The 12,650-nt window shown below is 46.2% G+C and overlaps 1 protein-coding gene across 1 annotated transcript in view; it reads right to left on the bottom strand.

Annotated features, from left to right (window-relative positions):
* Positions 1 to 10,895: 10,895 nt before the first annotated feature.
* Positions 10,896 to 12,650, bottom strand: part of LOC127014329 (gamma-aminobutyric acid receptor subunit rho-2) — a 39,745-nt gene continuing 37,990 nt past the window's right edge. The window contains exon 9 of the mRNA XM_050893645.1: positions 10,896 to 11,462. Coding sequence (XP_050749602.1) covers positions 11,154 to 11,462 — 309 coding nt within the window. The 3' untranslated portion in view covers positions 10,896 to 11,153. The remainder of the gene's footprint in view (positions 11,463 to 12,650) is intronic.

Raw genomic sequence — 12,650 nt, 5'->3', positions numbered from 1 at the left:
TCCTGATGGCTGCAAGGGTGAAAGCCTGTGTGTGTGTGCGTCCACCACGACACCGGCCGCCAGCATCTGAGCGGCTGCGCGGTCCTCTCCCAAAACCTCTGCTGCTTAAGCTGGGTTTGACCTCCTGCTTTTCACAGCTGGTTTCCTCGTGGCTACTGGAAGGTGAGGGCTGGATGCCCGGCCCCATGTGCAAGTACAGCCCAATACAGCTGCACTCCTGTTCCTCACACCTTCCCGGGGCGACTCCGTGCAACTCAGTGTCCCCTGACACCCATGGCCAGCCCCAAGAACCTGTGGCGTGGCCAGGGAGGCGGCATCATCCCACTAGATGTGAGAGCCCTGGCATGCCTGGGGCTGCACGAGGCCATCTCCTGCATCCCCGGGGCGCAGGGTCCACATGGTGCCCCCCTCCCGCTTCACATCGCCTCCTCTGCCACATCTGCATCACCGGGCCATGGTGCAACATATTGTACTCTTTAGGAAACAAGCTCAGTGCTCCTGGAATTAGGATCTGAGTGACGCTGGCTGAATCATAACCTTTAAAAAATAGCAGATTTTTTTTTTGGTCTATTTTTCCCGCAGTGGAACAAAGCCGGATTTAAAGGTCTGCCGTGGGTGGATGATTGCAACCCTTGATCCCCGGCCAGAAGCATTACATTACATAAAGAGTTTTTTTCTTCATTAGGAATTAATCTGTGCTAACCAACTGTCAGCTGCTGGTAACGACCTTTTATTAACATGCTGCCCTCCCCTGACCAGGGGCATTTAACTGACTTCTTACATTAGATGTAATATGAAAATGCACTTATCCATATCCCAGGCACGCACAGGGCCCAGCTTTCCGCCTGCCTGCCCGCATGTGTGCTGGTGCAGGGGAGCGAGGGCAGCCGGGCAGGGCAGGGCAGGGCAGGGGCTTAGCCTTCCTCCTGCCTCTCTGCTGCCCGGCTGCGGGACATGGCCTCAGCTCATCAGAGCCTCCCCACTGGAGAGTCGAGCTGATAAAAGAGACTCATCCTGTGAAAGTCCTGCTTTGGCTTATACTAGGGGCATTATTTGCTACCATGGCAGGAACCAAAGTTTGCAGCGATGCAGAAGGCATGGAAAAGCACTTCTGTGCATCTATGGAATGTATGAGTTTATTGATGATTAACCCCTCAGGAGAGGGTTTTATTCTGCCCAGTAGAATTTTTGTAAATGTTCAAAACTAGTCACTTCTGGGCTGCCAGGTAATCTTAGCAGGTGTTATGGAAAAGATGGGGCTGTTGTTCATGGATGAGTTATCACCTCTATGCGGTATAATGAGACATTTAATGAAATATAGCTGAAAAACTTGTATGCCAAAAAAAAAAAAAAAAATCAAATTCCAACCTCGAACCATGCCGCTTCTTTTGCAGAAGGAAATGGTGGGGGTGAGCAGGGCTCGTACGGCTTGATTGCGGCACGGCTGCTGTGAGGATTTTCTATAAAGAAACTGGGGGGCTTTGAGGAGGGTCATAGACAGAGTGGAGGTCGCCTAGTCCAAAGACGTGAAGAGCAGAGGAAACCTGATAGATATCTGCACAAACTTAGGTACATAAACTTTCCTTCATACCCACTGCAGGTAGCACAGGGCGTAACAGGCCCAAGTTATAGCAAGGGAGATCCAGCCTGTCTACCAGAAAACGCTTTCTAATTTTAAAGCTGGTTAACCACTGGTATAAACTGCCCGGGAGGCTGTGGGATTGCAGGTTTTTAACAGCAGGCTGCACGAGCATCTGTCAGAAATTATTTAAGTGCAGTCGATGCTGCCTTCGGGCGCAGGAGCCGGCTGGCTGGCCTCCCTGCAGTCCCACCGAGCCTGTTTCGCCTGGCTACTGCAGCAGCGCTCGGCATGGCGGCTTCGTCCTGGTGGTGGGGACGTGCCCCAAGTCTACCATTCCTTGCCCAGCAAGGTCGTGGTGTGGGAGCCGGGCTGGGCCTCACCGTGCCACGCCAGAGCCCCAGCGCCCAGCAAACCTTTGTGCCATGCATGTGTGCTCTGCCCAAGCACCCAGGGACCCAGCTCAGCAGCTTCACTCTCTCCAGCCTTCCCATCCTTTGAGAAACATTTTTCAGCCTCTTTTTACCTCTTCTGTGGCTGCTGCTGGCTTGTTTCTGGGTGATTCCTGCTCTCCTCTCACAGCCTCACAGGGAGCAGAAATGAGGATTAGGGTAGACACCAGAAGATGGCCAGAGAGGTGGCTGCTTGGCAGCAAGCACGTGTGAAGTCTTCGAGTCCGTTACCTGCTCTAATGACAGTGGAAAGCGGGGAGGCTGGGCTGAGATATGGGCAAGGTGCTCAAGGTGTTGAGGCACATCCAGGTTCAGGGAGGCAGCTGGGAAATGGCACCAGGGGCAGTTTCACACCACAGGGCTGAGGAGGGTGGACCAGCCCGAAGGCTCCTGAGGGATGAGCAGCAGGGCATTCAGCTCCGTCCAGATTGAGCCAGGGACCAGGGGCATGCCTAGGAGCGACCATGAGGCTTCGGGGTAGCCTCCATACTGGGAATGGATGTGCCTGGAAGCAACTGTGAGCATTTTAGGGCTTAGGCGGGAGCTCAGCAGCACGGGGTGGAGAAGCTGAAGAATGAAACTTTGGATCTGAAGTGCTTCATGGGTGGCTGCTCCAGTCCTGGGTGCGCTGGTGGGTCCTCCTGCGGGCTGCCTCCTGGACCTGCACCCACCAGCTGGTCGGGCCAGGCCTCTCATGGCTGCGTGCCATGCATCTGCACCGGGTTGCTTGATACCTGAAGTGAGGGTCAGCCTCGGACTTCTTTCTGAGGCTGCTTCCTCCTCTGTGAAATCAAACAGAATATTTTTTTTTGTTATTTGTACCAGGCTGTTTTACCTCCTCCCAATTAAACTGCTTTAACTAATTGGTTTATTGGATTCACGCGGTAAGGAAATGGCCTTACGGACAGTGTTTGTACTTGTGAAACAGCCTTGATGGTTTCTTCCTTTGGCAGAGCGCCAGCACAAAGGTGGTTTGCACTGGAGCTGTTTATTAGTCACATATTTTCATGGCTTTTGTCACCAGCTGAGACGTGGGAAGAATATTGACATGCTGTAATGTTTACGTCAGCTGCCAGAGGACTAAGGAAGAGAAAGCACAAACATTACAACCATGGTTTAAAAAAAGCTGGAGAAGTGAGGAGCAGTTAATGGCTTGGCAAAATACTGCCTTTGGCACAGTCACAAAAATACTTACTTTCATTTGGGGGGGACTTTTTTCTTCTTCTTGTGTCTTTCCCTTTCTCTACTTTTTTGTCTTTTTTGAGGAAGCCATGTCCTGCTAAGCACTGCATGGCTGGGCCCGCATGAGGGTGGGCAGGAGATGGGGAGAGCCCTTCTGTGGGATGCTGAGCTTGGGAAAGGGCAAGCTGATGGGCAGCATTGATCCTGGGTAGCATCACTGCTGGGCACCAGGCATTCCTGTGTGTGTTAGTGAGGTAAAGAATGACACTCACAGAGCTCCTGCCCTGGCCTTACTCTGTGTGAGCAGCGGTGAGGGCTCTGGGCAGCTCAGCAAGTGCCATTTCCATTTAGCAGCTCAGTTCAAAATTGAGTTGCACAGTTTTCATGTCCTCTGTCATTTAGGGCAGAGACCGCCTGAGAGCCCAGGGCAGACCATTTGACCCCAAGTAATCAGCAGGGCCTCCCATTTTGATCCTTTCTTCTGCTTTCTGTGCTGTTCACCAGCTCCTCTCCAAAGGAATGATCCCTTTGAATCAAGGGCTCCTCCTTCTCTCCTGGGCCATCAGCAGGAGGAAAGGGAGGTCTGGCATGGCAGGAAACTGACAGCAAAATCCTGCAAACAGCCACCACATCTGCAGACCAGGGCATTGACCTTCCTCATGGACAAAACACACATGGAGAGCCCCCCACCCCAGCCCCCAAAGAAAAGAAATGTTTCCTTCAGTGCACTGTGCCGGGGCCAGATCAGAGCCATTTGGGGCAGGTGGACTCCTTCACAGGGTGGCAGTTTGCATCTGTGTCACCATCATGGCTAGGGGGGACCATCTGAGATGGTTACTGTCTCCAGATCTGGCCCAAGCAGGAGCTTCCATTCCTTCCCATGGAGTCCTCCTCAGCACTGCACCCAAGCACCTAGCAGTGTGCATTAGATGCTGAGGCTACTGTCTGGTGCCAATGATACGGTCTTTCTCTTGTCCAGCTCCTCGGAGAGTGTCTTGTCTCCCTGCCTAACGGCTGAATAACTCTGCCTTTCCCATTTTATAGAATGGCAGCTGTCCTGAAACTCTAGATGAAAAAAGTATTTTTACTTGGAGGCTGCTGCAATTACAGTCTGCGCATGGCACTGAAATTCTCCTCCTAACCATACCTATAAAAATGTGGTCATTATGCACCTTAATAAGAAAGGTTTAAAATTTCATGGTTGAAATGAATTTGGACCCTAATAAAAATCCAGATAAAATGGAAAGAGCCAGGAGGCTAGAGAATTTTACAGCTCTAATGTTCTGTCCCATTTCCCAAAATATATTTGTTGAAGTAATTCAAACTGTCGTTACAATTAACTTGTCCTTTCATTTCCCTCTCCGAATTCCCTCTAAGCTAAACACACAATTTTCTTCTATAAATCTGCGTGACAAGTAGAGCAGTAAAATCTTTTTTTTTTTTTTTCCCCCCACCATTTATATGCATTTTGCATGGATTGAGTTGCCAGGCACTTTTCCTAAGCTAATTTCTACGGTTGCAATTGCACATATCCACACTCAGAGCCCCCTAAAAGACTCGTGGGAGAAGTCCAGTTTGGACAACTGGCCAAGACGAGTCTTGTGTGTTTTCTCAAAGGTAAGAAATCTTAAAAATCAGTCTTCAAATTATCTGCTGAGGGCTTTGCTGCTTGCTCCGAGGAGCGGGCAACGCAGGGCTGCCCTGGTTCGGGGGTCTTCTTTTATAGGTGCAATGCAGGCTAGCATCAAAAGTCGGTGGCATGAGGCACGATTCATTTAGAGAAAATTTTGTGGACAGCTGGGGGTGCAAATATTGCTTGTCTTTCAAGGTCCCCCTGCCTCAGGCCCTAGCCCACAGCCAGCCTAAGCCTAGCTCCCAGCAGAAGATAGATAGCTTTTTCTTGCCCAAATCAAAGAGTGCCACATGGTGACATGTGATTCCCAGGCCTTGGAATTGCCTTGGAAAAGCTGGGTCCTCCGCTCCGCAGCAGGCTCTGCTCAGCCTGGGGTCGCCCCTGCCCTGCCACAAGAGCCGGATGCCAAGAGCAACACCTTGCCCCCTACTCGTGCACGATTTCTCTCCCCACCCTTCTCGCTTCATGTGAAATGGTAATTCCTCTAGCCAGGAAAGTAATGACCCTGATACATTATTTCAAACGTCATTTTTGCAAAGGAATTAATCAGCTTAGTATGACACTGGATTACATTTTAATTTTAATAGTGCTAAAGTCTTGCTGTTTTTTAAATACATTTTTCTGTTCTTCAAATTTCAGCAGGGCAGTATCTCACTTTGTTAGACTGTACCTTGCTGTAATCTCTCCATTCTGGAAAATTGACAGACAATAGCCACTATTCAGTGGTCCGGGTATCAGCCTCACCCGTGCGCATTTACTTTAGTCCCACTGTCTGCATTAGGGATAATAGCTGAGATCAGGCAGCCAGGACCTCAGAGCGGGTTTTATCTTCCATTGGTAAGTGTGGAGACATCTTTTCAAAGGCACAAAGGAGGAATTAAATGACAAGTTCTCATTTATAGGCAAATGGAGATTGAGATATATACCTGCCATTTGGGCTTTTGAAAATGTGCCCTTAAATGTAAAGTAATTATTAAAATTTCTTCAGCTGTGGGCTGCAGTTTCGTCTCTGTAGCTTATAGCTGTAATTAACAGCTCAGTTTTCCCAAGGAGCTTTGCATACTTCAAAGTACTTGCATGCTTCCACTACATTTCTTCCACCTTTGGAGATGCTTTTTATTTAAAATCAATTACCAATGAGCATTTATTTGAATCCTTTACCCCTGGGCATTAGCTCACAGGTAACAGGTCTCCAAACAGAGTTAAAATCACATTTTAAAATTCACACCATGAAATGGACTCTTTTCCACCCTTTCCATCTGTTATTTTATTACCAGGTTTGATTACAGTGATCAGCACAGGGGATTGTACCCATTGTACAACCAGTTGTACATCAGCTGTAGCATCAGCCTTTCTTGCAAACTTCTCAAAACTTCTTTTTTTTCAGAAGGAAAATGTGAGAGATCCCATAATTTTTGCCAATACCTCATTTCTTGGCCCTTGGCTGGTAATAAGAGTCTTTTTTCAGTTCAACATAGTAAGTTTTCTGGGCATAATAAATGGTAATTTACATACAATATATTACAATTTCACATATGTACACTATTTAACATAGGGAGACATCCCAGTTATCCTTTGTTATATGCTACCTGCATATACATTATACATATGTGTACATATCTATATATAGAGTTACTTTCTTTCGAAAACGTGATTCGGTTAGAAGTAAGTAAAAGTACAATGGAGCCAGACGCAGAATGAGCAGGGCCAACACTTTCTCTCTTCGCAATCGGACCAGGTTATTCAGAGAAGGTGTATTCATCAATGGGCTTCATTTGCCCAAATCCCTTGTGCACTTCTGAAAATCCTGTCCTTCGGTGGGTTAATTGTCCAGATGCTCAGTGCTTCACAGAATTGGGTTGTATCCATCAAACAGTATTCAGAGCCTAGCTTCAGGCACTATTTCTCAGAACATTGGTCGGATCTTGCAACTAGAAGTTAGAGAGTGCTCATGGAGTCTCTTGTAATCCAGGGGAGACAAAAGGCGAAATACATTCTCAATACCACGCTTCAAATATTTGTTCTAGCTTCATGCCTAGCCACTCTCCTCTCAATAAGCAGAAAAATATAATTCATATGCTGCCTGAAGGTTTTATTTGCATCTATACTTTTCATCTATTGTTTTAATGAATAATAAGTGTAAAAGTGGTGCCTAAGATGATAGAGATTTTTTTTTTCCTTTAATGGAAAAATACCCTCCTTGATGGTTTTATAGGCTGTATAATTGTGTCTGGTAGAAACCGACATCAATCTCTATCAGTTATGTACACATGCATATAAAATAACAGTAAGGTAGCCTCTCCAAAAGATGTTTATTAGCTAGCATTTAAACTACAGGCAGCGCTAGTACAAAGATGATAGGATCTAAAGGACTGTCTTTGTCGTCACATAACTTCTAAGGGAACAGGAGATCGTGGTGGGTTGACCCCAGCTGGATGCCAGGTGCCCACCAAAGCCACTCTATCACTCCCCTCCTCAACCGGACAGGGGAGAGAAAATATAATGAAACGCTCATGGGTTGAGATAAGGACAGGGAGATCACTCAGCATTTACTGTCACGGGCAAAACAGACTCGACTTGGGGAAAAAAATTAGTTTAATTTATTACTAGTCAAATCAGAATAGAGTAATGAGAAATAAAATCAAATCTTAAAAACACCTTCCCCCCACCCCTCTCTTCTTCCAGGCTCAACTTCACTCCCGAATTTTCTACCTCCTCCCCCAAGCAGCGCAGGGGGACAGGGAATGGGGGTTGTGGTCAGTTCATCACACGTTGTTTCTGCTGCTCCTTCCTCGTCAGGAGGAGGACTCCTCACACTCTTCCCCTGTTCCAGCGTGGGGTCCCTCCCACGGGAGACAGTCCTCCATGAACTTCTCCAACATGAGTCCTTCCCACCTGCAGTTCTTCCTGAACTGCTCCAGTGTGGGTCCCTTCCATGGGGTGCAGTCCTTCAGGAACAGACTGCTCCAGTGCGGGTCCCCGATGGGTCACAAGTCCTGCCAGCAAACCTGCTTCTGCGTGGGCTCCTCTCTCCATGGGTCCACAGGTCCTGCCAGGAGCCTGCTCCAGCACAGGCTTCCCACAGGGTCACAGCCTCCTTTGGATGCATCCACCTGCTCTGGTGTGGGGTCCTCCACGGGCTGCAGGTGGAAATCTGCTCCACCATTAACCTCCATGGGCTGCAGGGGGACAGCCTGCCTCACCATGGTCTTCACCACGGGCTGCAGGGGAATCTCTGCTCTGGTGCCTGGAGCACCTTCTCCCCCTCCTTCTTCACTGACCTTGGTGTCTGCAGAGCTGTTCTCTCACATATTCTCACTCCTCTCTCTCGCTGCAACTGCTACTCCCCTGTAACTTCTTTTCCCTTTCTTAAATATGTTATCCCAGAGGCACTACCACTGTTGCTGATTGGCTCGGCCTTGGCCAGCGGCGGGTCTGACTTGGATCTGGCTGGCATTGACTTTATCGGACATAGGGGAAGCTTCTAACAGCTTCTCACAGAAGCAACCCCTATAGCCCCCCAGTTACCAAAACCTTGCCACGCAAACCCGATACAGAGATGTAATAAAAACAAATGGCAAAGTAAAGCACTAGGACTTCTTTTTTTTCTATGCCAGGAGGCATTACTCATTGACAGTGCTCACTTTTTGGCTGTTGCACTACATTTATAGCCCATATCATTTTAATATCATCATAATGCAGAGGAGTTATCTGGCTTAGTATCATTATAAGGCGGGGGAGATACCCGCTTTCTTCCAGCTGGACTGATTCAGAGGACACATTTGAAGAACTCACTGGTAACTAAGACAAAAACCTTTGGATCCCCATTGGGTGACCTGCTCAGAAATCATAACCGTGCCACACACACTTGCTAGTTAAGCAAGTTAAGCCCTTCGGCACCTCATGAGGTAGGTAAATGTTACTGCTCCCCACTTTACAGATGGAGGAGATGAGGCACTGAGAGGTTAAATGGCATGTGCCATGGGTAATGCAGAAAGACTGGCAAAACGGGGGCCACAGGAACCGAGTTTCTCACTCCCGTGGTGACTTCATGGTGCAGTTCTGCTGCCTTCCCCCAGCAAAGGTCCCTTCGCTGTGCTGTCCTGCTGCCAGCCACGGTGTTGATTCCTGTTTCACACTCAAAACTGCTAATGCTGAAGAATGCTCACTGTTACGTCCAGGCTTTAACCTCTCAAAAGATGAGTGGGCTATTTCTTTAATGTTTTTTGTGTCTTTATTGTAGTGATCTCCACCTGTCAATGTGAGAAGTATCCAGGTTTCAGCTCCAACAAGAGCGATGTGTGGTAAATGCACTGACCTGGTGGCTCAGGAGAGAAGTGGCAGGCTGGGATACAGGGCAATCCTTCCTTTCAGATACTGTCCTTCCATGGCTCCTCTTCTTGCCAGCGATTTCAGGGCTGTATTTTCTTACTTCTATGACCAGACAGAACTCCATTCATGTCAGTTATTAACATGGCTGATGAAAGGGGAACACAGTTGTTCTCTCATCAATTTTGTTTCCAGTAAATCAGTGCAACCATCAGTGTGACTTAGGCAGCAATATTTGAGGCACAAGGGAAAACCTGGGTATTGGTGACAGCCTAGAGTTGACAATTCCCTGCCGTCTTCTACATCCCTTGAGATTTAGGACAGAAGAATTACTGCTATGGTTAGCAGAAAATTTCATATGCCAACAAATAGTTACGGTTTTATTAGTATTTTTGTTTGCTTTTCCTTTATTCATGTGATTTATCTGAATCTTCATGGCCCAACCCCAGTCAGAGGTATAACTTAATCTTATCATTGAGTCAGCTTCTAACCTCAGTCCTGGGTCTTCACACCTCAGGCTCTGTCCACCCTGATGAGTTTCAGCTTCATAACCAAATGTTTTGATGAACATAATCTCCACCGCAGCCAAAAAGTCATGGTGTTTTCTAGAAATAAGGAGCACGCAAACCTGGACATTGTTGTCTTGTTGCTATCATGTTTCTACATTTGGGTTTTGCTGTCAGTGTTGTTAGCAAAGGAAAGGGAGATATCACGGAATGAAAAATGAAATGCCAAGCACAGAAGCTTGTTACAATGCTCTCCAGCAGCTTCAAAGGACTGACTTACATCAACCTTGGAGCCAGAGGCCAGACAGGGTCTCATTGAATCCCACAGTATTATTCTTGGCCATTTAATCTGTGACATGCTTATGTTTCTGCGGAGAGAGGTTCTGGCAGACATCTCTCCCTCTTGATCCAAAATGCCTGAACAGAAGGACAATGTGTTGATTGGGAGAGGCACATGGGGATACACGGTTTCTCTGTGGGCTGCACTTTCTTCACAGGGGTGAGGAAAATCCTTGAAAGCCACCAGGGCTGCCCTCAACACTGTTTTCTGCTTCTGGAGAGAGAAAGTGATGGTCCCAGAGACACTGCCCATTCACCATGTGCCGACTGTACACGCTACACGTCAGCTTCCCCTCTCATTTTAGAGGGCAGGTGCTACATATCATGTGCTCTGCTCAAGTTGTATGGAGAACACATGCCTAAACCTCCTTGTTTTCATTACCCGTGTACCCTGGGAGCCATCTTCTGTGAGTCTGTGGGTTTCTATGCTCTGCTTCATCATCACTCCTTACTTCTACTCTGGAAAAAAAATGACCACTGACTCAAACATACCACCTGCACTCTGTAACCAACCCTATTGATCCTGGCCAGTCAACTGTCCTAATGGTATCAATGAAGGTCCTATCCAGAGAAAGCAGAATTTGGACCCTAAAAGGAGGTCTTCTTCATAAACCAGTGGAAAGAAATATGGTGTTCGTATGCCAAAGAAAGGTAAAAGGATTTGCTCAAAAGCAAAGATTTTGAAAAGGAAAGGTCTCATTCAGTTCCCTTACAGGAAATGCACTGTCCAGACCTCCCTTGCAAGTTGCATTTGTCTAATCCCTGACAGCCCATGTGAGCACTGTCTCTGGTTGTCCATTGCACAGCAGGCACCACCAGCGTGGCTGGCCCCAAATGAACATACAGCACCTTTTGGCTGAATGGTGAGTATATATTTTCAAGTATGAGAAACGACATGTGTCATAAAGCAAATGGGAGCTGGGGTGTGGGTTGGAAAGCAACCAGCGCAGCAGGTTCCTCCATGATGTCTGTGCATGGAGTGCCCACTGGAGGATGTGTCCTCCCATTTACCCTCCAAAGAAGCAATAAAATAATCAGTTTTCTGGCTTTGCATCCAGATTAGACTGAAAAAGAACCAACAAAAGAGAGCTTTGTAAATGTCTTCTGCTTCAGTCACTGCTGTGTCAGCATGCTTAGCTAAAGACAGACCAATATATCAAATTAAAAAATATATAGGTGCCTGGAAATATTAATCTTGAGTATTTATCAATTGCATGACTGTTCTGGATGATGCGCAAGCCCACATGGCCCTTCAGGCCTCTCTTCCTTGATGAATGAGATTCATTGCTCATAGCTAAGTGCACAACCATCTTTTCTTGTTTTTCTTCCTCTGGGACCATCTGGTTTCTTGTATATCCTGCCAGGCTGTTGGCATCAGATTCGCTGTAGTTTCCATCCAGCATCATGGTTTTTGAATGAGGTATTCCACACGTACATGGAAACTAGGAACATAAACAAGAAATATAGCTGAACACTGGAAGAACACATTAGCAACAGAAATGATGCCTTTCTATTAACAGACAGCTTGTAAACAGTTGAGCTTGAAATTTTAGTTGAGATGATATACTGCAAGTTTCTCTTTGAACAAAAAAGTCACTTTTTTTTTTTTTGCTTGTGTTCCAAAAGGAAGAGATGTGGTTTAGCTACACTGCTTGGACAAGCAGCTTCAGAAAAGATTAGAAAAACGCTTCAGCAGACATAAAAACTAACCAAAAGATTTTCTTAGCTAGCTCTGTTCAGCCTTGCTGCCTTGAGATTCCTTATTTTGCACTCTTCGTGTTTATAAATATTCAAGGACAAGATACAGTTTTATCTGTGGAAATGGCTTATCCAGTACATGTTATGGAAAAAAAAGGGCCAAGTTCTGGTTTCACAGATACACATGTTTTCTTTGTAAATCTGATTTTAAACCAAGGAGAGGACCAGTTAAAAGCCTAATTTAAAATCCCAGCTCTGTTGAAGTTAACGTCAAAACTTGCATTGACTTCAGCAGCACCAGCATGCATCCCACAAGTCTAAAAAACCCAATGAATACAGGTAGAATTTTGAATAACAAATACAGTCTTCTACCTTTTAAAATCTGCAGGTTTGCTGTCCCAGCAATATGGATTATATATTTGTATGCAATGAAAATGGACTTCAAAACCTCCTTTCTGCTAGGAGTTCCTGCCTCTGATTACCCAGAGACTGCTTTCCTTACCCAATAATACTTTGCCCCCAATTCCCTCCTCCACCAACTTTGATGTGTGGGTTTTCCAAGGGCTTGTTTTCAAGGACAAGTTCAGCTAAAATAATTAAGTATATATACACAGAAATGTATATATCCTGAAAAAAAAAATCTATTAAAATGTATATATACCTGAATATGTAATATTCAGGATACCACTGGAAAACTCTGCACTCAAGGCTTTTTCTTCAAATTATTTAACCAACAGATCACATCATTGCTTACTGAAAACCTGAAAATCAACTTAAGAATTGTTTTCTGTGTTCTAGTCATAACCAAATGATTTGGTATCAGCAGATTTTGTGCAGAAAAACATGACAAGTTTGTAGTTGAGTTTTAAGACACATTTTATACTAAGCAGGTGTACCTCAAAAGAAAAAAAAAACACCACCAAAAAAACAGA

This window comes from Gymnogyps californianus, chromosome 3, assembly GCF_018139145.2.
Source record: "Gymnogyps californianus isolate 813 chromosome 3, ASM1813914v2, whole genome shotgun sequence".
Classification (NCBI taxonomy): Eukaryota; Metazoa; Chordata; class Aves; order Accipitriformes; family Cathartidae; genus Gymnogyps; species Gymnogyps californianus.
The sequence above is the reverse complement of the archived record's forward strand: the minus strand, read 5'-3'. Positions and strand labels throughout refer to the sequence as shown.